Source organism: Thunnus maccoyii, chromosome 24 (genome assembly GCF_910596095.1).
Source record: "Thunnus maccoyii chromosome 24, fThuMac1.1, whole genome shotgun sequence".
Classification (NCBI taxonomy): Eukaryota; Metazoa; Chordata; class Actinopteri; order Scombriformes; family Scombridae; genus Thunnus; species Thunnus maccoyii.
In genome coordinates this window covers 10,515,633-10,541,902 of record NC_056556.1, presented here as the reverse complement: position 1 = coordinate 10,541,902, position 26,270 = coordinate 10,515,633, and the positions used below count along the sequence as shown (strand labels likewise).

The following is a 26,270-nucleotide window of genomic DNA, read 5'->3' as shown; positions in this document are numbered from 1 at the left end:
TTTTCTCAATTAATTAATTGGTAATTTGATCTATGACATGACAGAAAATGGTGAAAAATGTTGATTACTAACTCCTAAAGCCCAAAGTGACGTCCTCAAATGTCTTGTTTTGTCCTGAGCAACAGTCCACAACCCAAAGATATTCAATTTACAATCATAGAAGACTAAAGAAACCGTAAAATATTCACATTTGAGAAGCTGGAATGAGAATTTTGGCATTTCTTCTTAAAAAATCACTCAAAACAATTAATAGTTGACAGTTAATTTCCTGTCAATCAACTAATCACTTAATTGACTGATCTTTGCAGCTCTAATTGTGTTCATGTTAGCTGGTTTGTATAGGGGCTCTTCTGTTTTGCCTTAACTAATCACTAATGAGTGACATATTGTATCTATTAGCCAATGGCATTTTATTTTCAAAATGGACTCTGTGAATAATTTTTAAATAATTTGCTCCTTAACGCTAATGGTGATCGAAAACTCCAGAGGGTACCGTTAACATTTTTCATGACAACTGAAGAAATATGAATATATAAGAGTTGTTATTCTACAGGTAACAGTAAATCTCTACCATGCTTGTAGCCATATTTGTTGCAAATTCTGTCACTATTTTTCTGGATTTGGAAGATGACAGCCCCATTCCCCAATCCCACATACCAAGTTCCAACTGGTTTGGATGTTTTCCCACCATGGAAAAAGGTTAGAAAAGGGCTTTCCCTAAACTGTTGACACACAATCGGAAGCATACTGTTATATAAAATATCACTGATGCTGTAGCATTAAGAGTTTTCCTTAATGGAAAAAAGGGGACTTGCCCAAACCATGAAAAACAGCCCTAGATTACAAGTACACAAAGTATAAGGACAGATTGTCCACACACTGTACTTTATCTGTACTTACAGTTGTATTAATGGATAGACAAATTATGTTGAGCAAATATATTTAGTACAATGTACCTAGAAAATTGCATATGTTCATATAACAGCAGCACAGACCCTCATCAGTGAGCTGTGTTGAGATGGTGCAGCAGCAAGAGCCTCATACAAGGCCTAAATGAGATCTTTTCACCTGGATATGTGATGTTTTCTGCTACTACACTGTGTGCAAGGTTGCAGTGTCCGTTATATGGATATAATGTTCAGCCCCATACTTACATGACCATTTCCCCCCAAAGACATGATCTGGTTTCAGAGAAACAGTTCCTATCCACCCTTATTTTCCTTCTACTCTGGCCTCACGCCGTGATCCTATTTTCTCTTGTTGTATTCAATTTCTGCACATTCCCCAGGCACAAGGCAGGCCTGTCACATCCATACTACAATCCAGGTGTAATAACGTGCGAGCAGAACTACAAAACCACTCAGACTCAGCCCCTGAGCGGCATAGGGAACCCTGATAAGCCTTGGTACTGAAAACACTGGCAACGACAGCCCGCCACAATACATTCACCATCACGCACAATATATAAGCCAAACACACATGCACAAACATGTTTGTTTATAGCACTTTTTAAGGGAACTGCACTGACTTGCATTTATTCCCAGGTGGTTTATACCCTAAATTGGACCATAACTGATCAAAGTATCAAAATAATGTAATATTTTGATACCCTTACCCTACCCCCTAACCCTAACCCTAACCTTAACCCCTAACCCTAAACAGTGTGCATGTTAAAATTCTGATTTTACCTTACTAATACTAATATATTTCTTAGAAAGTTGATGTAATATCAAATGGCAGTGCAAGTTTGAAGAAGACGATTGAAGATGGTTCCCCCAAAAAAGTAAGTCCATGCCAAAGAAATGAAAACATAAGCTGGCAAACAATAAAGAGATGGACACTGACAAACGGAAGATTCCTGCATGCAGGATTATTTGTTAGCAGTGTTAGAAGTCCTAAACCTTAACTGAAAACATAAAACTGTCACTTTCAAGTCACTGCTCTGTGTCATTCGTTCACTTTTGTACACTTTTTTTTTCTTATGAGAGCATGAAGATGTATCCCAGCCCAACCAAAACTACTGTATGACCCCCAGTAAGTAGAGCAGTAGTCATGACACAAACCATCAATACGAACACATAATATACTGCATTCATATGTGTTCTGCTGACATGTATTTTCATACAATAAAGCTCTGACTAACTGAAAATTGGCTTTTTTTATTGATATCTTTGATGAGTGATTCATGATTTTACAAGCAAGGAAATAATCATTTTACAGGCTAAACAATCAGTTATTTAAAAGTCGATACATTAATGTAATAAAAATGGTTCCGGCACTAGCTAAATATCACCAGGATGTTTTATTGATCTGTGAATAACAAGATCAAGTTTTGAAATGAGCCAGTTTTTACATTTGTGTCCCCAGATGGCTAGTTTTTAGGGCGCAATACGCTTCAGAATATTACACTGTATTACATGGAAATATGCATATTTTAAAGTGTTTTTATGCCCAAAAGGAGGAATCACCATAATGTGACATGACATGCAGACATCAAGTCACAGCAGTTTAATTTATATGGGAGTGCTGTTGCCCCTCTAATATTTACTACATTTTTAAAGAGGTGATTCATTAAAATCAGTGACCTTTGTACTCATATATATGTATGTAGTGGATTGAGATATCACTGGATGAAAGAAGGGGTCTAGCTTTCTACTGCAAAGTAAAAAAAAAAAAAAAAAAAGAAGAAGAAGAAATTCCCTGGAGTCTCCCTGGTTATCGTGCTGCATTAATTTTGTATGTTGAAGATGGTAGATCCCAGCTTCTGACCTGAATATACTGTTTTGCTCAGCTGCTTTTTAAAACTTAAAGTCAGTCACAATGGACACCTACAACAAACAAAAATGTTGAACAGTGTTTGTAGCTTATATTTCATATTCCTATTCCTAATATTTCATATTATAGTAGTCCATTTTGGAACAAACCAACACAAGTTTTTGTCACCATGAGAGTGTATAAGATTTAGGGGGATCTGTTGGCAGAAATGGAATATAATAATCATAAATTTGTTTTAATTCGTGTTTAATCACCTGAAACTAAGAATTGTTGTGTTTTCATTAGCTAGAATGAGCCATTTATATCTACATAGGGAGTGGGTCCTCTTCCCAAGTAGGTCTATCTGCGGACTCACGGTATCTACATGACACACCCACTTTACCACATGACACACCCACTTTACTACATGACACACCCACTTGGTTAGGTTTAGGCATGGAGGAGTGTGTGTCATGTAGCAAAGTGTGTAAGTAAGGTGTAAGGTTTAAGGTGTGTTGTGTAGGACTGCAAGACGACAGATAGACCTTTCTCTGTCTTCCACAGAGACACCATGTTGCACTGCCATGTTTCTACAGTAGCACAGAGTGGACAAACCATACACTGGCTCTAGTGACTTTCGCGTTTTTCATAAGTTTCACCTCCACCGTAGGTTCTCCTACAGTACACACTTAAAAAGGGGAGGGTCATTTAGTTGGTTGCAATCTGCATCCTCACCTCTAGATTCCTACACATTGGTCCTTTAAGAGCTGTCCTTAGTGCTCCAGAGTGGACATTTCTCAACCTGCAATATTTTTTTGTTTGCTTTTTTTTCCTGGTATTTCTGGAAGTCATTAGTGTGATGGTTTAACATGGCATCACAAGTCTTTCCTAGTCCATTTTGCTTGGTGTGTTTTGATTCATGGAGGCCTTGTCTAAACTGAAAAGAGACTCTTTTCGACCCCTCAGCATGCACACACTTTCTTGGCAGCACTCCTTAGACAGCTCTCTACAGTTATATAGTTATTTGGTTAGAGAAGCCCCTCATTAAAATTCCCCTACTGTGTACTCTTACTGCAGGCCTGCCAGAGGTCAGGAGCAAGAGTGTAATCATGAAGAAAGAGCTCAATGTGAGTGTCACTCCAGACTTCATTTTCTCACATGTGGTTGTCCAAGTGTGAGAATATGCTGCTTACCAGAAGTCATCATTCATCTATTTATACCAGCAAAAGTTGAATTCACTGTAGTTGGTTCAGATTATGGGTAACAACTTTTTACAATATACAAACAGGCATAATGTTAATACTTCAACTGATGAACAAATCACAAGCGATTAATATTAATGTATTATTGTATATATGTAATGTATTAATGTTTATTAGGGTTCATTATTTTCTGTCATTTTTTAATGCTGTTTTTACATGTCCCTTAATTTATAGTAATTTCCCTGGAGTAATTTGCAGGTATTTAATGGTACAACATATAAGAAAAAATGGAAAAAAAGTGTTAAGTTGGTTTAGTTGATATTACATTTGGGTTTATATGTAGATGTTAATTTGCAAACATTTTGAATAAATTAGATTCCTAATAATTCTGTAACAGATATAAAATACTTCAGTGCGTAAATTTGTGTGTCAGATTACATTTTAGCATATTAGATTCTAATTAGCCAATTTCCCATAAACTGCACTACACTTTGAAAAAAGCATTATAAGTTACACAGATTGTTACAGTTATTGAAAAAATGTCCTGGAAATTACTGTAATAGAGAATTAACCCAAACATAATGATTGGGAATTTATCACCTAAACCAACTTAACACTTTTTCCACTTTTTCTTATAATTTGTACCAAATTGCACCACCCTTTTTATAGAATATCCTAAAAATTAAGTGTTAACTACCTGAAAATTACACTTCATTTCCAGGAAATTACAATTTTTTCTGTTCATTTAATCATTACAAAAAAAAAACAAGCAATAATGATAGCAAAATGACCTTTTTCAACTGTAAACTGCTGTGATGTGTGTCCTCTTGCAGAAGGAAACATATCTTTTATGAATAAAGCTTGTGTCATTTGCAGAAAGCAGAGAGTCGAGTGTTTTCTTAGTGGTTGTTGGGCTCCACCAAAGCTTGCGACCAAAACTGTTTGTTATTCTAATCAACAGAATCTGTAGGCTCGGCTGAAGAGTGGACAGTGTCCCATATTTTGAACTGGAGCAGGGATATTGTTGTGCTAGCGCTGGAGGCATTGGATCTGTGACACAGGATGAGCAGGAGGAGAAGAACTCTCCAAGTCTTGATGAAGTGGGTGAAATCCCTGCTCGACTAAGAGAGTCCTGTGTCTAATGGATCTCCTCATGCCTCATGCAGCTGCTTTGCGGTTGCATGAAGTGATCAGATTCGTGGCTTGTGCAATCTGTTCCACTCTCATATTAGAGCAGAATTGATTGCTGTTGACACAAAATTAAAAAAACCTAATTAAATTACAGCTATCTCATGAAACTTTGCCTTCAGGGGTCATACAGAAAACATCACGATGCTACTAAATATTATTACACAGTGATGTGTAATAATATCATTTAGCATTTTGGAGTAGAAATTCTACAACATAAATATAGTTTAAACTGAATTTACAGCTTTGGTTCAGAAAATAGACAGAACCTGTTCCTCTATGTATCCTTCATCCGCACTCACTGCTGCCTGTTAGTTTGCGCCTTCAGGACTGTGTTATGTAACAGTGTTAAGCTACAGTTTGCATATTGATTGACCGTCATTTCTGTATGTGTTTACTCTACGTGGACTTAATGCACGGACTGATGTGCAGGGTTTTGTGATGTATTTTGGGTGAAAACTGGTGAATAATAATTATTATATGGGTAAGAGTCTCTTTAACTGTAACAGTCTTATTAAACAATGTGCTCTGTCTGACTCCCTTCTGTCTCTTCCGCTCCTGAGAATTGTGTGTTACTGTGATGATTTTAATTAAAACTGAATCTCGGAGTTCTTTAAAGGAGCTCAGGTGCCATCTGTATATATTAATGAATGAATCCGTGTTGCCTTTAGCTGATGTAACCGTTTGAAATGTTTTGCTCCTATTGAGAGAGTTTTAAATGGTAAAGAATATCTCATTCCTTCACAGTGCTGTAAGGAATGAGCAAAGGGGGCAACTGAAAGCTCCATACTTACTGGGTGTCAACTGCTTTGAGCAAATTTAATTGGAATTTTGTTTAGAAAACCATTAAAGCATGCAGTATCAACTGATGATAAGGGGCTTAAAGTGAGTCCTTGTCCCAAAAAACCTCAAGTGCCTTTGAAAATTGAGTTTAATCTAATTACCACACAGCAAAGCTGGGACCAGGTAGTATTCCAGCACATTAAAACTGTGCACACTGCAGAGAGTAGGGGGAACAGGGGTTAATGAAGGCCCTGCAGCTAGTTTTTTCCACCGTGGGCCCTGTTAGCAGGTTACTTCAGCCATGACAAGTGAAGTATGATTGTGCAGTAAAGGCTACAGCATATTGAATCCACAAAATATTGATTTGAAATGGAGCCTTCCATTAATTGATTGACAGTTCCCAGTTGCATAAAGGTGGTGACTTCAACCAATGCTTCTGAATGGTAATTAATACACTGACTCAGAGCATCAATGAACATATATGCATTACCAGGGATTCAGCACATTGCAGCACAAAATATTATCACCATCAGGAAACCACAAATTTGCATTAGAAAATTAATAACATGTAATTATTTAGTTTGGTTTTTGCACAGTCTGTTGCCAGTGAATGTGGGTTAAGTATTTTGTCACTTACTTTAACATATATAAAAAAAATCTAATGAAAATAAACTCTCCTCATCTGAATTTTGTGCATACAGTGACAAAAGTGTGTCATTTATTTTTGCATCGGGCTCTTTAAAGACCAATTCATCTTTAAACTGTGAGCTCAGGTGGGCGCTTCATGAATCCAAATATGTTAATCACTGGTCTGAGCTTTCATTCATCATAATTCATTCATCAGTCAAAGTATCAGCGCGCTTTGCCTGTAAATGTCTTCAGATGTCCTCAGTTCTCATTAAGCGCTTTGGAGGTGGACTTTGTATTTTGTTAGATTAGTTCAAATATTGCTCTATTTCATTAAAGAGTCGTCCGAGTAAATAAACACCTTAAAACATCCATTGCGCAGTTTGAATTAAAGGCTAATTCAAGATAACAATTGCACTCACGGGTCCCATCGAAACGAGTGGCGATGGTATCCAAGAAGGTGTTCTGTGGCGCGATCAGACCCCGCATCACCGGCATCCGAGACCGGGTGGAGCCGCGTCTCTCCCGGCGCTCCGAGCCATGGCTCTCAGCGGCGGTAGACACGAAGCCCGGTAGGAACTTGGACGTGGCCCCCGGCGCTCCTCCTAACCCCTGGAGGAGGGAGCCGAGCCGAGACACCCGGGACTCCACGGTCCAAAACTAACCAACGACCACCAAGCAGGTGATCCAGGCTAAGTGGAGGAGAGAGGAGCCACTGGAGGCTGGAGGGGAGAGAGGACGGAGGGATGGAGGGATGGAGGGACCGCGGAGAGGATGGTCACATTTACGCACGAATGTGCTGCAATGCAATCCCTCTCTCCTCCTCCCCTTCCCTCTCTCTTTCTCTCTTCCTCTCTTGCACAAACACTTTTTTTTTCTCTCTTAACATTCCCCTCTTTCAGCAGTGAGGTAAACCACGCTTTTTCCAATCGCTCTACCCTTCGCCCCCCCCCCCCCCTTTTCCTCTGTGCCAGTGCTTCCTCTTCCCTCTCTCTCTCTTTGAAATCCTTCACCTCTCACCCTTTGATGTTCTGATGAATGCCTGTTTAAAGCGGGCAAATGAAAGTGTCATATTGTCTTTTATTTCGGGTATTGCTCATGAATTCATTTATTATCTCCAGCACAGCCTGCCATGTTTCACACGTGAAGCTGTAAAATCTGTCACTCCAAGAACAAAATGAATAATATACAGTGAGAATGGACAAAAGATTAAAACATCAATATTGTGATGAATATCATTTTTCACACCTATAATGTTATATTCCACATGTGCCTATGTGATTTCTTCACATGTGAAATGGTGGTTCACATGTTCAATGCATGCACTGTGTACACATTTTAACAAGGCTGACAGTAGCTGACTATGAACTGGAGAAAGGAGGTTCAAATACAGTAAGCTTTTATAAGAGACCTTGTCAAGGTTTTTCAAAAATAATGAATAGACCAACACACTTTTCTGAAAGGTAGCTTAGTGTTAAATCTCAAAGGGCCCACAACAAAACTGTTTTGTTTAAGGTGTAATGTGTTTCGTGACTCGACTCATAGTTCTCGACTCACACCGGTTGTTTTATCCCATTACCTACAACACCTCCATGTGCGCTTGGTGGAGAGTATAATTTGATATGTGTAGCTATATGTACTATAGGGACTACTGTATATTGATCAACAGCCTGGGTTGACTTGTTTGTCTTTGAGAAATGTTCTCATTAGATTTAAAGGAAATGAAATTGAAATATAAATAAAAAATTTGATGCTTTTATCATGGCGTAATGCTGACCACAGACAAAACTATGCATTTGTTTTCTAATTTTACACTTAAAGGCATTCAGAATGAAAGTCTATATTAAAGGATTTCATACAGCAGGTGTACCCTCTGCCCTTCCCCTTTGGCTGTGGCCTCAAACTATCCTGCAGTGACTATTTTTATTCAAACAGAAAATCCTGAAAGTGGATATTTTCACATTTATTTTCACGGTAGCTGCCTCAGATTTCCTAAAGGTCTTGTTATTGCCAGCTGTAGAAAGTAAGTAAACCTCTACTTCACTACATTTTCAAAAGGCAAATATCATACTTTGTCTTCCACTTAATTTATATTATAACATACTTACCCTGCACATCAAGGTTTACACGCAAAACATGATCATTCTACAAAACTAGAATTCAGTAATGTAACACTCTGCCTATATAGTGCTTTAATCTGGATACTTTAAGTACATTTTGCTGGTAATACTGCTTGTATTAGCAGTACTAGAATATTTTTACACTAAGGTACATACTTTTACTGAGCTAAAAAATTTCAATTTCCTCACAACTAGTAATTCCAATTTTAGTAAGAGATTTTCTGTAGAGACCTCTGGTTTACATGACATTAACCATCATTATCACCAAAATCACTGTTGGTAATTTATATGTTTATATGTTAGTAAGTAAGAAAGCAAACCAGTGGAGTCAACGATTAATTCAAGCCTTTGTTAGAGAATCTCGCTGCTTCTAAAACAGGTTCAATATACAGTGAGGAGGAATAGACTGAAAGCCCAGAGAGCTAGTGTCTGCAGATAAAACTAAGCTAAGTTAAGCTGTCTACGCCTGCCAATGTCTGGATTTGCTGCAAAGACAAAGGAAAGATGCAGGAGTTGCTGGTGCACAAAGCCATCTGCAGAGAAGAACAGGAAGAAGAAGAAGAAGAGGTGGAGAGCTCCTCATTAAACCACTGCAGCAGAACGGTGTCAATCAAATGGGGGGATATAAGGGGGAGGGAAGAGGGTGGTGGATGGGGAAATGTCCAGTTTTCTCAGGAGAAATCAGTTCCAAGTAAGTTTCAATGATATCAGTGCAATTATCTGATCCAATTATGATCCTGAAGGTTAAAAAAATACACCATGTTCTCCTGTTACCATCAAACTTGAGGCCACTTTAGGAGTAAGGAAACAGTACCATCTACAGGTTATAATGCGCAAACAAAACTACATTAATGGACGATTAAATTTTTCAAAGTTGTCTTAAAACAATCAGTCAGGCACCCAAATTAACACTGATATGTGTGTTTCTTGCTGTAATCATTCCTGCTGTTCATACTGACCATTAAAAGATCCCTTCATGATGCATTTACTCTACTACTACTACTTTAATCCACAGCAACTTTATGTGAGGATGTTATGAAGCTTCATCCATCCAAATCACATACAGTCAATTTATGTGGTAAAAAAAAAAAGTGTTACCTTACATAATTTCCCATAATTGGTTTAACTGGTTTTCTTTAGACACCAAAGGAATACAATCTGCATCAGGGCTCCAGCCACAAGATCAATGCAGCAGTTCAAGGTGTGGATTCACAGGCAAAAAATATTGAGTAAAAGCAAAGCTTGGCAAAAACACACACTGGAGGCAACTGAGAGAGAAAGGCAGGGAGGATGGCAGATGAACAACATAAATAGAAAATGGTGAGAATTCATGAAGTAAGCTTCTGTAGAAAGTGGCTTAATCAAACTGGTCATTGACTTTGTTTCCAGCCCCAGCTGGACCCAGGGTAAGACCTCATAGCGTTTGAGATTAGGTGAGCATTTGGCAGCTTCCTCAAACAGCTGCTGCAGCTCAGTCCTGTCAACAGAATAACACCAGGTTATCACCATGAGCCAAATAATTACCAGTGTGGACACCAGCCCTATAGATAACACAATATCCTGGAGACAGACTTTATACTGAACAGATGGATTTGATCGTTGATGAGCTGCAGTAAAGAGTGAAAAGTCTTAGTCGATATTTCAAAACCTCAGCACATTAAATAAAAAATAATAGCACTACCAGTAAATGAGAATATATTTTTTATGATATGGGTGAACTGACCCTTTAAAGTACTGTAGTGATTCAGTACTAGTCCAGTATTGGCAGAGACCTCATCTAAATAAACCTTAAATTTGAAGCCTCTTGCATCACAGTGGTACGTAGGTAAAAGTTGTATAAAGCTGTCACAAAATGTATTCATACATCAGTCCAACCATCCACTTAACATGATCTATTTTGCCTTTGTTTTGACATGAAAGTATGCTCTCATTATGAGGCACTCATGTTGAAATACTCGGTTATACATCAAGACAAGTGCAAATTAGTGCTTCAACACTGATAACAGCCTGAAATAATGAGCCTAGAGGATTTTCACATACCTACAGTAAAACAAAGTCCCATGAGGTGTGAATATTATGACATGTTACATGATGTGGTCTAACCATTTAGGATTCACATCCACTGTTCTCCAAGTATTTTTTTTAACATTAGGCAAATGGATGTAAAGCTACATCTCTATTCTATGAACAAAAAGCATGTTTGATCAAGGCACTCAAGACAATATGTGCGTCATTTTACAGCTGAATTTCCTGAGACTTAAGTGCAGCACTTTAAGAGGATGTGTAGACCCAAATTTGGTACAAAGCGATCTAAAATCAGCTACTATCAAATCATAAACTGGCATTTCTACTGTTAAAAGCAAGATTTTCAGCCAGGAGACTCAAGTTTTTAGCAATGCAAGTGATGTGACTCTAGGGATGGCGATGTCAGTACACCACTTTGACACCACTTCGACAAATATTGGATGGATTCCCATGAAATATGGTGCAGACATTCATGCTCCATCTCAGGCTGAATTGAACACTTTGATGATCCCCTGACTTTTCATCTAGCGCCATCATCAGGTCAAACGTTCAGTTTGTCCAATATGACCAGACACTTGCAAGACTAATGACATCCCCATAAATCTCAGCTGTATTTTTGTTTATGCTAATTACCAGATATACAGTTGTAAACAAAAGTTTGGGCACCCCTTGACAAATAACTTATTTTGGTGATTTTTTAACTGAAAAGATGTAAACACAGTCTTTCTATGAGATGGGAATAACACAATATTTTCAGCAAACATTAATGTGTAGATACTTTTTATGTCATAAATTGAACAAAAATAAATAAATAAATAAAAACATCATGGTGGCATGTGCAAAAGTTTGAGCAACCTAAGACTTCTCAGATTTTTTTTGCAGCGTCTCAGACCTTGACCCTTCTAATGTGTTAAAAAAGGGTTTACACCTTTAGTGTTCGCGGGTCAAATTTGACCCGTGTTTGAATTCATTAGCAAGCACTGAAAAAAACACTAATTATCATCCAGTAAAATGTTTTATCTGCTAAGTGACTTATTATTAATCAATAACCATAATATATATATACTTGCTTTGATATTTTATGTACCTTAGACCACATTTAACTTACAATGTACAAATTATTTTTAGATTAAGATAGGCACAATTTATTTATTTTATTGCTTATGATGAACAGGACAGGAAAATAAGACCATGAGATAAACAAAATAATTCCCAAAATAACTTGTTTATATTTTCTCATACATTAAAAATGTGCATGCTATGCCAGGTGTGCAGTGAGATGTGAGAAATAAAGCACCAGAAAGCCCCAGCCTATATACTGCTATACAGCTGGGGAACAGGAGATGTGTATCTGTGTCTGTGGCTATGTGTGTGTGTGTGTGTGTGTGTGTGTGTGTTTGTTGTGCCAGGTGTGTGGTGAGATGTGAGAAATAAAGTGCAAGACAGCTGCAGCCTATATACTGTTATACAGATGTATCCATATATAGTCAGGAGATGTATATGAGTGTGTGTCTATGGTGGGGGGGGGGGGGGTGTCACTCTACAATTGAATTCAAGTCATGAAACATAATTTTAATATTATTACACAATATTATTATACTATTTTCATTACTATTATTTTTGTTTTGTTGTAATTTGTTATTCATGATAGTTTGGCAACATTTACTATGTATTTCTCTGCATAAACAACCCACAATAACTACCAGGTTAAATTTGACCCATAACAAAACAGATTTTTTATGGGCATTAAAAAAAAGAAAAAAAAGTGTTTTATTGTATTCAGCAGGCCATTATAGAGGATGTAATGAAGACTTGTTTTGATCAGAAAAAATTAAAAATATATTTCACACATCTAAACTTTTTTGACCCTAACACAATAATAGGGTTAATCATTTTGAGGCATGTCAACAATTGTCATTAGGAAATGTCAGCTGGTGCCAATTTCAAAGCTTTACAAATACTCTGACTCTGACTCTTCAAACCTTGTACGAACACTCAGCAGCCATGAGTTCCTCCAAACAGCTGTGTAAGACTCTCAAAATGAAAGTTATTGATGCCCACAATGCAGGAGAAGGCTACAAGATAGCAAAGTGTTGTCAGCTTGCAGTTTTCACAATGTGAAATGTTATTAAGAGATGGCAGTTGTGGAGGTCAGGATGAGATCTGGAAAATCAACAAAACTCTTGGAGAGAAGTGGTCATATGCTGGTCAGAAAGGCAAATCAAAACCCTCATTTGACTGCAAAAAACCTGCAGGAAGATTTAGCAGACTCAGGAGTGGTGGTGCACCATTCCACTGTGCAGCAATGCACAAACAAGACCTTCATGGAAGGCATTTCATGAAAAGAACACCTTTCCAACTGTTAAGCATGGGGGTGGATCTATCATTCTTTGGGGTTGTATTGCAGCCAGTGGCACAGGAAACACTGCATGGCTGGAGGGAATAATGGATTCCTCTAAATACCAGAAAAGAGAATGACTTCTGCAACAGGATAATGATCCTAAACATACCCAGAAATCCACTGTGGATGACCTCAAGAGATCACCTAAATATGTTATTTGTCAAGAGGTGCTCAAACTTTTGCATACATCTGTATCATGTTAAACTAAGGTTAGTGGTAAACATTATTGTGGTGACCCCTGCTGTTTCCTGGTCAGCATTGCTCTTATGAGTCACCTAAGTGTTTGATTTGGTCCACAGGTGGGTCATCAGTGCTTAACTGGGGACACCTGGGCCTTTATTTTACTTTGCTCACATGCACCTCACAACTTCTGAAAACGGTGTGTCTCTCTCTTTGTCATGGCCTTACGAGCCAGGTTGTGACATTATATACTTGCTAAACATCATATGCTGCTCGACTCTTGTTTGAGAAATGGAGACAATATATTTGGGAGTGTATGTTAAGGTCGTTCAGGACTTTATCCTTTATGCAAACACAGCAGACCCACATACACTTCCCCTGTGCTATCTGGTTTATCTCACCTCTCCTGTACTGGGATGGAGGGAGAACTCTCAGAGACTCACCTGTGCACATAAACCCAAAAGTACATGCATGGCTAAATACCACTAGAAGTAAGTGAGTATGTTCTGTATGCAATGTGTTTACAATTCTGTTTCACTGCACAATTATGTATGTGGAGCTTGTGATCACGTGATTTGAGTCTTCTATACCACACTTTCACACATCTGCTCACACATCCTGTTCTGTTCATTTCTAATTGTCAGGCTTGACAATTCCGCTTGTAAAAAAAAAAAGAAAAAAAGAAAAAGGTAAAAAATACCCTGTTGAGATCTGAGATCGAGATCTTTGACAGTGGAAACAGCAGTTTACAAATTAACCACCAGGTCCATTAGTAGAATATCCTTAATTAATAACCAGACGTTTTAAGTTGGCCTTGAGCAATGACTTCTTCCCTTCCTTTCTTCTTTTATTTTTGTTGTTTTTTTAAATTTGGGTGAACTGACCCTTTAAAGCATCTCTTGTAGTTCATGTATATTACCAGCAGATGTCAGTGCAGGATCAGTCACAGCTTTAGCATCTTTAGACTGATGTAATGCGGTGATGTCGGAATGAAGACAACGGAACATCTGATTAAGGAGCATTTCCCCATAATTGTGGCCCATTTCTTTGTGAGTTGTGGACTGATTGAACATTTGATTAAATTTATCTGTCATTTCAACTGTAAAAAATACAACTAATAGTAACTCACATTTTAACTAACATTTCTTTAGGAACAGAGTATAAAACTGACAAAATATAAAACAAAACACAAAGGCATCAAGACAAAAATTGGGTGACTGTTCAAATAAAGTGCATATAAAGCAATAAAAAAAAAGATATATCTAGATGCATACATGTAAACATACAAGCACAAAGTAGAAAGAGAATCTATCAAAATTGTGAAAAGTGAATATGTTTTATATGCATGTTTTATTATGTTAACTAAGGTGTGTAAGTGGTGGCTATAAGGTGTTAAACAGTCTGACAGCCGTATTCATAAGCCAATGAAGTTTTAAGGGTTACAGAGGAAATAGAAACATGCAAAATTCATAAACAGCTAGATTATAGTGGGAAAAAGTGCAAACTACAGTATTACCTCAGCAGCTGAGATATGGCTGAATATTTTCATAAAATATTTAATCATTTATAGCCTATATTTTTAGCTTAAAATCTCATGTCCTTATAATTCTTCTTAGAATATTTCTCATTTCATAAATTAGACAGCAATTTTTAAAGGTATGGCGCAAATATGAAGACACATAAACTGATTTTATAAGAATATCTCAGTTCTGGGACATTCGTGTGCGCTCAAAACTCCTATATCTCCGATAGCCGTGAAGGCAGCATCATGCAGCTTGTGTGCTGCTGCGTCTCGAGGGTGACAGCATGACACACAGGCTGAGCTTGTGTCCGCCAGCATGCCCGCTGTTATCCGTTATCTGTCTTTAATGAAGCACTTCAACAGCCACAGAAGCGCTGCCACAGAGAGCTGCGTTAAATGAAGTGAACCTGGGCGCGCGCGCGCTATTGGATGAGCATCTGGCGCGCGTCTCCGCCTCTCCTCGCATCATTCCGAGCGCTCGCGCCCGCTGCGGATGCGTACGATGGGACGGTCTCGCGCTCTGCTCCCCATCTTTCTCCCTCACTGAAGCCGAAGATTAACTCCAAACACAACAATGGGGGGGATTTGACGCGTAGCAGCCTGCGCTCCATTTTATTAGAATTTAAAGCGTCGTGTTTTGGTTTATTCCCGGTGAAAATGGCGACGGGAGCAGGCTGGCAGCCTCCGTACACCTCCTCGACTAGCAGCACCACCAAATATACCCCCTCTCCAACATCCAGCATGTTTTACGACGCGGGTTTAACGCTGGAATACACTCAAGACCTGCATTTAAAGATGAGCAAGAAGATTGCACAACTGACCAAGGTCTGTGAACGTGAATGAATGACGCAGATAAAGTGATTTAGTCGTTTGGAGCATGTTGGGATGTAGATGGAGTAGTACCGTAGACAGGGGTTGATGTGGGATGTAAACGTGCTGCTGAGGAAGGAAGTGTTATTTTGTGTTATTTTTTTACATTAACTGTCGTGCAGGGCAGCAGGTGTGATGCTGAAGTTGGATGTGTTGGTATCTAAGAGCATATTTCACTGTTCTGCATCCCCTCAAGGTTCATAGGTCACCATTAAATACTCATGAAAGGTGTGTTGCACTTATATATCCATTCATTTACTTATTTATGTGTTACTTACCTAGAAAGAGTCCCCCACTGTGACCTCACTGCTGTGCTGTGCCTGCATAAAAATAACTGACAAGACTGTATTTCATGAGTGATTACACTGATAGCTAAGAGCTTTCCAAAAAATGCCCCGAGGACTGTGCTGCTGTGAATTCACCCCTCTGCCACACCGCTGCCTAACCTGTGCATGTTTCTTCTGCCATCCTCAGCGCTGCCATTGCCACCCAAGCGCTGAAGGAAGTTATGTAATCTTGGAGGGATGCAGGGGTTTTGGCAGAGCTGCTTCTTTGTAGTCCACCTGAAACCAGTGTAGGATACTATGTCGCTGAGTAGTAGAGGATTTAAGGTGGCAGCTACATTTGCAGCGTCAAGGCTTTTGCCTTAGAGGAAAGGTGGATATACATTGTACAAGAATTTGTACAACCGTGCTGTGTGTAGAGAGGACAGATTTTTACATAACACGCTTTGTGATTCTATCCCAGTACAGAATTAGAGTACAGTAGGAGTAGGATAAGCTGCACAAACATGCACAGCATTGCAAATAGATGGAAAATGTGGCTGTCCAGGAGTGCAACACAGTGGTTTCAGTGGTTGATAATTAAATTTGCAGTGGTCTGGATAATGAGCACTGGAATTAAGGTCCACAAACAACAGATTTAACACTTAATGCTTATTGGACGGCAATCATTTCTAAGTGGAGTTTGTATTTTCTCTCCAAATCGTGTGTAATGGTGTGAATACAGTGCGACTGTTTTGTCTGTCTGTGAGCTGGCTCTGTGATAGACAACCTGTGTTTCTTGGCCAATTCACGCTGAGAAATGCTGCGTTTCTCTGTTTTGTATCCTAGTAAATGGAATATTTTGGGGTTTTGAGCTGTTATATGTAAATGTACAATGACTGAAATCCCTGGCTTAGTAGAGACAATTAAAAAATGGATTCCTCAGGTTATTTCAAGAATTCAGGTGCATTTTACTGCATTTCTACTGTTGTAATCTCAAGCTCTCTGTAAAAAGCAAAGAGCACTTCCCCCTTGTTGCGCATCCAGATGCTTTTTAAAAATTGAAAGTGTTACGGCAGATTCGTGCATCTGTGTTTTGCTATTGTGTTGGTATCTGCAGGCTCCGGCTATCTGTTTACCAGTCGTGCTCAATGTGCCGCATGTGTTACTCTTCCATGGAAACATTTTCATTTCAAATGAGTGCATCAGACGTCACTGCATTGCTGTTCATGTGTTCGGGTTGTGATTCTTGCATCAGCTTAATCCAAGTTCTCTGAAGCTGTTGTGTATTTCATTCATCCTGCGTTCAGTCTCGTTGATAGCTACAACTTTATGTTTACAGCGACGTGTGTGTGAGCACTTTGTGCAACTTAACTTTCACTTGTTTGTTCAGGCAATGCTTCCTGCAGTCATGTTCTCACGCAGCAGGCAGAAAGTAGGACATTATTTGTTATACACGTGAGAATCTTTCTTGTTTTGGACTTGTTCAAAGGAAGCACGCAGAAGGACATCTCACATTACCTTGTAACATCAGCAAAAGGGATAAATTAAATCCCAAACCCTTCAGAAAATATTGAAATAATTTGCTGCCTGCAAGCAACAGAGAAAATAATGAGGAGTATGACTGTATGGTGCAGGATGGCCGGCTCTGTTCTGACTGATCACATGTAATCTGTGTCGTGGTCTGTGGCTGCAAAGACATCCTGGGTTCTGCCTTTCATACCGTTACATCATTTTGAAGAGTTAATACAGTGCCTCATACTGTAGATACCACTAAGCATATTTTTAAAATATTAAAACTCAGAGAAAAACATGACTTTTTTAGAACACTTTTACTGCACACACATGTGAAGGCTTTGAATAGCGACGTCTCAGCTATTTTACACTCACCAGGTGGAACTATATCAGATGAGAGACAAGAAAATGCTGAAATCTGAAATCACGGCCTTTAAGTTTGTCGTACCTGCACTGTTTCCTGGTCGCTTGTAGCTTGCAGTGTAAATGCGTAGTTATGGTTCAAATGCAGAATGCATTGTTCAGCTATTATAGTAACATCTACGACTTCACAGCTGAACTGAACTCTGCGTTTTAAGAAGGAAATTTGTAATATAATATCAACCCTATTTACAGTATATAGCACTTATCAAACAAAGTCATAAAGTTCTTCATATAAAAACAAAAACACAGCAATAAGAGAATAAAAGTAATTGCTAAAACAGAATAAAAATACTAAAAGCATATAAAAAGAGAATAAAATTGGCCCCAAAAAATTGACCCTTGAGGTGCCCTATACTTGACATATGGTTGTTAATGGACACGCAAAATTTTCTGTCTGAAAGATAAGATCTGATCCAAGTGAGTTGGATCAGATCCGACCAGATATGCCCACCCATTGCCTCAGTCCGTCTAATGAAATGCTGTGATCGATTGTGTCCAAAGCTGCACTCAAATCAAGCAGAACAAGAATGGAACACATGCCAGCACCACTGGTCATTAAAAGGTCATTTGCGACTTTATGAAGGGCAGTCTCTGTTCTGCGATGCTGACAGAAAAAAAGCTCAAAATTAAGTTTTTTCATGCTGTGGTGAAGCACCAACGAACAACAATCCATTGAGCATTGAGCTAGAGGTCAAAAGGTCACTCGTATGGTTTGTTTCTATCTGCGATTTCCACCGTGTGCATGAAATCATTTGTGAGTCATCATAGTGGTAGAAAAGTCAGTATTGAACTTGAGCTCCAATGAGTTTGAACTCATAAGCTCGAAGTGGTAACCAATGAGAAGACGCCAGAACAGGGGTGATATCATTTTATCTTCCTTAGTTGATTAATTGATTAGTTGATTGACAAAAAATTAATCACCACTATTTGGATGAAAAATAGAAAATTCTCTGTTTCCAGCTTCTCAAATATGAATATGTTTTGGTTTATTTAGTCTTGTATGACAGGTAAACTAAATATTTGTGGGTTGTGGACTGTGTGGACAAAAGAAGACACTTGAGGACGTCACCTTGGACTCTGGGAAACAGTGATCAACATTTTTCACCATTTTCTGACAGTTTATAGACCAAACAATGAATTGATTTATTGATAATGAAAATAAGTGTCTGTTGCAGCCCTAATAAGATAAAAACAGTAAAATCAACAAATAAAACACATCAAAATTTATAGAAACTATAAAAAGAGGAGAAGCCAGAACATAATTTTTCTCACATCTTTGAAAAATTCATATTTTGATTGATATTTTTGATAAACTGACCACGTATTAAAAATCTCAACAGTAAATTTCTTGCTTAAAAAAAAATCTCAAAACTAAATTTGGTGACGTACTAACAGCTGTAGTACAAAAACATCCCTCTGCCATAACCAATGGTGGATGTTAAAATGCATGCTGGGATACTAGTCCAACCAAGTTCACACAAGTCAGCTGCCAAATCATTCTGGATGAGCAGGAACGCTCTCTGGGTTTTGGAACTGGGACAGCACTGAGGCAGTGGCTGATGACGTTTCACGAGTCCTCGAGGTCACAAGTACAGACAAGAAGACGGAGGCCTACAGTCTATGCTGTTGTGTTCAACGCAGCCCTGAAATATTAAATAAATACACTTGTCTTTAGGCTCTGTTGTTGACATTAAAAGATTTGAGAAACTCCAGTTCTTCCAGTTTGCTTTTCCATTTCTTAGTCTGTCCGCTTCTCTTTCCTGAATATCACAGAACTCACTATGTGTGTTTCCTCTATCAGAGAGACTCACTGTGTCCTTGTTCCTTCCCTGCTGTGTTTGGGATGTGTAGTAGTGATGCTCAGGGAGGAAAGTGTGCACGGTGCAGACTGAGTGTCCTTGGCGCCTTAGAAGAGGCGCAGAGACGAAAGAAGGAACAGATGCAAAGAGCTGTCACACCAGGACCGCGAGGACAAACTAAATGCACTGTGTGCTTCAGCTAATTGGATACAGAGACTGTGCTGCCACTTCATGGCGCGTCTGACGAAGGAAAACAGTGGACTAAAAGCTCAAACGTCGAGGGATCCTGTTAAGACTACAGCACCTCTGAGAATGCGGCTCTCGTTAATCCTTTAATTAGTGAATATGATGGTAATCCTCTGTAAATGATGAGAGCAGAGCAACAGAATCATTCTTTGCAAGTGTTGTTTGAGCCAAATGCTGCAGTTGTTCTGCTCCAGACATTAATGACCTTTTATTCTGCGGTTAAATCAATAGTGATCTACTGTGGAAAATGTCCTTTAGCCCCAGAAACATCCCTCCTGGCTTGAACTATTGTCAGCTGTGCCATCATTCCTCATTCAGTCTGCACAGCGCAGCTCCATATTTGACTTCTTTATGATAGACTGACCAGACTGTAAATCTGCCTCATAACTGGCCTTTTGATGACAGTATGCTATTGACCAGTCATTCGTCCGCCTCCGTAATGATAGATGCAGTGCAGTTTGATTGATTACACATCTAGAATTGATCAGCTCTTCTCTAGTTGGGGAGACGTCAAACTGAATTGAGTCTAATGATACATTTTAATGAAATTCTTCTGGGTCTAAACTGCCTTCCAGTCTGACAGAAATAAAACCATCCAGTAAGAATCTGTCTTCTTTTTTGTAATATTCTATGCAAGAAAAGCATCATTTTAAAGAACTTGCCTCATTTTAGTGACCACAGTTGCCTGATATCATAAGTCTGAATGCTGATACTTGTTCTGCTCGGGATCATCCTTGTCCATCTGAAAAGAGTTAAATAGAATAAAACCTTACATTATATGTAAATGTGCTCAAGCGCAAAGGCTCCACTGAATAACTTTGCATAGGAAGATGTACAAGAGGAATAATTATGCCGACAAGCGTTTTTTTTTTATCAGCCGTTTGAGGTTTCTCAAATGAAATCTTACATATCTGCACAATGACTCAACCTTGAAAAAAAAAAAAAGATCCATAAATTAAATGACATCAGTTCAGTTGTAACATATGGATGCTTCAAAGTTTTGATCATTGCAGATAGTGTTTGATGGGGTTTTATATGAATAATTAAAACCTCACATACCTGATCGATTATCAAAATAGAGGTCACTTGTCAGTTAAGCATTTGTAAAAATGACTAATACTGTAGTTTCTCTGGTTGGGATTGTTTCTGTGCATCGACTCTTGGCATGAAAACAAGAAGCTCGTGGAATATGTTTCTGAGGAAGCACATGTTGGCTGTTATCATTCACCTCAAGCCAATGAAGAGGTCAGCAGCAACAGGGACGGTTTCTTCCCCAAGGGGATTCATGAAGAAGGAAAAAGAAACAGTGGTAGATGTCTTACTGCTGGTTTCCAGCATTGTATGACTGACTGTGCCTGCGGTAGCTGTAGGCTGTTGTGTCGCCTTTGGGCTCGGTTTGATTGGAGCCTCAGGCCTGAAAACTGTCCTGTGAAACTCCCCGCAGAGAGGAGAGGAAGAGGGTATTTGATGTCACTCTAAAAAAAAATGACATATCCAGGGACAGACTTATTCATGCTGTGCTTCACTTTCATAAGTTTGCTCACTGGGGATGTGCTCAGTAGGTTGGTAAAAATGGGAGGAAAATGAAAACAACAACAAAATTACAAGTCATGTGTGAACTCAGTAGTGTCGCAATCTGCTTCCACACGACCATCCATCCACAACATGTCTGCTGTAGACCTTCCACTGCCTCCAGGTTATAGATTTGAGCTTTAAAAATCCAAATAATCCTAAGTTTTTACTGCCTGTGATTGTTTTCTGGGTGGGCAAGCCTCTGAAAAAATATTTAAACTACAGGACAGTCAGCTCATATAAAATACTCAAAATACTTCCACACATTACTTCTCAAATGTGTTGATGCCACGATTGTCCGTTCAGCGTGGCTCGTAAAAAGATTCCTCTATTTTGCGTCTTTTTTGCCCATTTCTGCTCTACAAAGTTTAGCATCTCAGCCTCTTTTCACAGCTTCTAATATTTCTTGTTGCAGGAACAACATTATAATGCACTGACTAAATGTATCAATGAGGGCTGCAACCAAGGTTTCTTTTCTTTATCCAATAATCTCTTGAGAATAACAGAAAATAGCAAAAAAATACTCACTACAGTTTCCCAAAGCCCTAAGTGTTGTCTTCAAATTGCTTTGTTGTCCAGCCAACAGTTCAAATATATTCAATTTATAATGATGTAAAACAGAAAAGCAGCAAATCCTCACATTTAATAAGCTTGAACCAGAGAAAGTTCAACAATTTTGCTTCATTAAACATTAAATAAATTCAATCAATATCACATGAACACCCCAAACCATGTTAAAACTGTAGACTAAGAAAAGATGTGTGTTTAAAAGCAAGAAAAACAGCAACAAGAAGACTAAAGAAAAGAGAAATAAAGTGACAAACTGTGTGAGGTTTGTAATGTATTACAATTACATTAATCTATCAGTCCAAGCCTACAATATTATTTGATCCGTGTATAAAAAGCATATGTTTTCTTCACTGGTTACTGCAGACTTTCTCTTGCAACCGACATTATTTATAGAAACCCAGCTTTTGTGTTAGACTGGAGACACAAATAGTGTTGTGAGGTATCTTTATTCCTGGGAGATGGAGAGACAACGAAAGAAAAGAGAGGAGGAGAAGAAGAAGACAAAAAAAGAGAGAGATAAAAGGATGAGAGCAAAGGGAAGGGGAGAGAGAGATGAAAGCAGCGGGCGCACCAGCGTCACTAAAATAATCATGTATAATTGAAGGAACACTTCCATGGCTGACTTGCTGCTGGGAATCAGAGGCTCACACTCCAGCAGAACAGAAGGAGAAAATCTACCTTTCTCCGACTTCTTTCACTACCAGCTGAAACAAGCTGTAGTGCTATAGTAACACTAGTGATGTAGTAAACAACAACAACCAGGAAGTGATTGTAAGAAGGACACAAACATGAGCAAAAAGCTGTCATGTTTGATGAAAAATAAAGCAAGTTTGATGCGAAATACTGTCAGACAGTGTCATAGAGATAGGATAGGATAACAAGGTTAACACATCAGCTCAAAATATAAAAAACATATCCGTGCAGATAGTTATACTTTCCAGGTTTTGAGACATCTATCTAGATTTTTACCTCTTTTCCAATACAATAAAGGTAAATTGAATATTGTTTGTGGTGCTTAAAGCACTGAAAGAAACTCTGGATAATCCACAGTAAAGCCGAGAGGATTAGTCGATTAATTGATAAGCTGGACAGAAAATGAATCGTCAGACATTTGAATAGTTTAAAACATCTTTCAATGCAATACATTTTCTTCTTCCAGCTTCTGAAATGACTTCTTCTTCTTTTTCTTTGTCACATATGGGTTGGTTTTTTTTCACTGCGTTTGAAGATGTCACCATGGCGTCTGAGACTTTGTGCAGGGCGTTAGGCTTCACATCGTGTTGGATAAATATATTAAAATTATTAAATTAATAGTGATGGAAAGAATCCCACCATTGCAGTTTGTATACTAAATAATTGCTTGGTTGAACTACAGAACTACTGCCAAGTGTAGTATGTAGTAGTACTCCCCATCGGGATTATTACTTGGATTTTGATCCAAGTGGTATTTAAATATCAGAAAGTTTGTAATTACATGGCTGTGTTATTATTCCTGATGGAGGATAATTACCGTGTATACATCCCTTACATACTGTAGTATGTGTGTAAACTTTTCACCTCACCTGTAAGTAGAACTTAATGTGGAGCCGCTGGTTTGGACGCCGGCGGGGCTGTAATTCAGCTGACCATGACTGAATATTAGCTGCTCACTGGGGGCCTCAATTTTCTGAAGCTTAAGCTTTTTTAAAGCTCCTGCATTTACAGGAGGACCCGCATATTATTTACCTCCAGCGCTTCTAAAACCTACTTATATTTCTGGGGGAGAGAGAGAACAAGCATGACTGACAAGATGTTATTCACTTAGGCTTGTGTGCGGCGGGTACCACAGCCAGTAGAAGGCTTTTGTGTGACCGTATTTGAAGGCCATGAGGGATTTAAAGGTATTTTTTTGTGCAACAGACAAAAAAACAGCTTTTTTTTTTATGGAGGTGTATTTCCTTTCGATAATTTCTGTTTAATGTTTGCTTTCTGTTTCAGTCTCCGTCTTCTTTTATGTGAATTAATGTATTTGATGAGATCTTGGCTCGGTTTGTTAGCTTAACTTAAATCAAGCACAGTTTTCTTCAGCTTTGCGGAAGAAAAATGGCAGACAAACAGTTAAGACAGACAGAAGACGCTTCCGAAAAAGGAAATGAATATATTTTAGAGAAACTGCCGCGTAAACACAACTCTTGTCTGTGGATAATGCCATCTTTAATCAAACTGCGAGACTTATTTGTCTTTTTTTTCTGATGTTATTGGTATTGATTCTTTTGTCGCACTCTGAATGCAGAACTGAGCTTCATTGTAGAACTATCGATCTGATATTGAATCAGTTAATAAAAGCTTTTTTCCTCTCTATCCTCATTCTGTCATCTGATTCTCTTTCCGTCTCCAGGTAATTTATGCTCTCAACACCAAGAACGACGAACACGAAGAGGAAATTGAGTCTCTGAAAGAAGCCCACGAGGATGAGGTACGGACACCACCAAGCACAAAAACACCTCTTATTGTATAGAGTATAATTGTATAAAACTGATAAATTCAAAAGGATGACCCCAGCAAGGATGACCCCCGGTATGAGAATCAGAGTATGTTTTAGTCTTGAAATGCTGTTATTTCTTTAATTTCAGTGGAGAAATTGGAGGTTTTCTGTTGCCTGTTGAGTATTTCAGGGTGCTGCAGTGGGAGTTAGAGAGGAAGTCGGCGATCTACTGGCACGATGCAATTTTGGTGTCAACTCACCGTATTTTAGCTGTCTGCCCCCAACCTGCAGGGAGATGGTTAATGCTGCCCCGTTCAGACCTCTCCACAATCACACATTCCAATTTTGTTGCATGCAACTTATCTGCTTCAACATTCTCATCTTGTTTTTGGCATCAAGGTTAAGATTAATATCTTACCAGCATCTGTCATCTACAACAATTTGTAGGTTTGAAGCCCTCCCCTTTCTGCTGATTAATTCACTTTACAGTTGTTTGAAGGCAGCAAGTACTGATAGCTGCCAAATTAAAGGGAAAAACCAACTTAAAGTGTGTTGAGACCCCTTTACACTGTGTGATTTCGGGCTGTCCAAGACGGAAGAGTCGTCAATCCAAAACAGCGGTCCTAGATCACACTTTGAGAGACGTGCACCGACAACCAATGTGCTTTGGCGACCAAAGACAGCCTGAGGCAAACATTTAAGACCAAATTCTCACAATGTGACTGCTGCTACTACCCACATCTACAAACAAACCAATCAGAATACGACATGAAATGACACAGAATACAAAAGTGACTTTGTTGCATTTTTAAACAAGATTTTATCATAGGCATCTCTCCCAATGTGACATGCTGTAAACCTACATGATTGTTGTTACCACAGAGTCTAAAGGTGCTGTTAGTAAGGCATCTTTCCACCAAAGGCGTCCAGAACAGCTTCAGACTTCTTTGGATACATTCTCCAAACTCTACTGGAGGAATAACCACCATCATTATTCCAAAAGATACTCCCTCATTTGGTGCTTTGACGAATTGACGTGTCACTCTAAATCCTGCCATACTGTGTGTTTAATTATATTTGGTGACTGTGAAAGCCGTAAACAATCCAGCGAACCCTCCTTACCTGTTTGGAAGCATCTGCTTTCATTACGATTCTCTGATCATTTATTCAGCTTTTTTGCTTTAATTTGTCACCCGTATGTATAGTATGTAGCTCCATCTGCAGTCTCGAATCTGAGTGAAGCACATTATCAAAGCGTGATTAAGCATCTCACATTGCTGTTTCCTTGAATAAATCTTGTTAAAACACCACCCAGCTGCTGCAAAAAAGGAAAAAAAAAAGAGCTCACAGGAGCAGCATATTTAACTCCCGTAGAAGAATATTAGTCCTGTACGTCATGATTGTTTCCATCTATTGACGCTGTACATCAGGAATCATATCATGAATGATTCCAAAACACACTTGTCAGTTTCCATGTTCAACATGCTTTTACTTGAGTCTACTGTGGATTTTCTGGACTGCTTTCACAGATGTAGAATAAGTCTGGCTCCTGATCAAAAACCATGATCTCCAATGACAGATGGAGTTTATTTAAGAACAAGACCTCAGTCTGTATGAAACAGGTTTTCAATGTTGTTAATTTCATTCTTACTGCTTTCAGAGAGAAGCTCTAGTGTACCATGGACTGAGTTGTTGATTTAATTAGGGTTGCTTTCAAGTGTCAAATTTTTCTAAGTGGGACTTTTT

The 26,270-nt window shown here is 38.7% G+C and overlaps 3 protein-coding genes across 4 annotated transcripts in view; 2 read left to right on the top strand and 1 right to left on the bottom strand.

Moving 5' to 3' along the window:
- Positions 1–7,052, bottom strand: part of LOC121891923 (potassium voltage-gated channel subfamily H member 3-like) — a 38,023-nt gene extending 30,971 nt beyond the window's left edge. The window contains exon 1 of the mRNA XM_042404597.1: positions 6,977–7,052. Coding sequence (XP_042260531.1) covers positions 6,977–7,052 — 76 coding nt within the window. The remainder of the gene's footprint in view (positions 1–6,976) is intronic.
- Positions 1–26,270, top strand: part of LOC121891932 (nectin-2-like) — a 933,424-nt gene that overhangs the window by 149,571 nt on the left and 757,583 nt on the right. The window lies entirely within an intron of this gene.
- The window catches only part of LOC121891922 (protein FAM184A-like), a 52,657-nt gene continuing 41,528 nt past the window's right edge, over positions 15,142–26,270 (top strand). Inside the window, exons 1-2 of one of the 2 annotated variants that reach the window (XM_042404594.1) lie at positions 15,142–15,627; positions 24,438–24,515. In XM_042404594.1, the coding sequence (XP_042260528.1) occupies positions 15,232–15,627; positions 24,438–24,515 (474 nt within the window). In that variant the 5' untranslated portion in view covers positions 15,142–15,231. The remainder of the gene's footprint in view (positions 15,628–24,437; positions 24,516–26,270) is intronic. The other variant, XM_042404595.1, reaches the window with a different exon arrangement.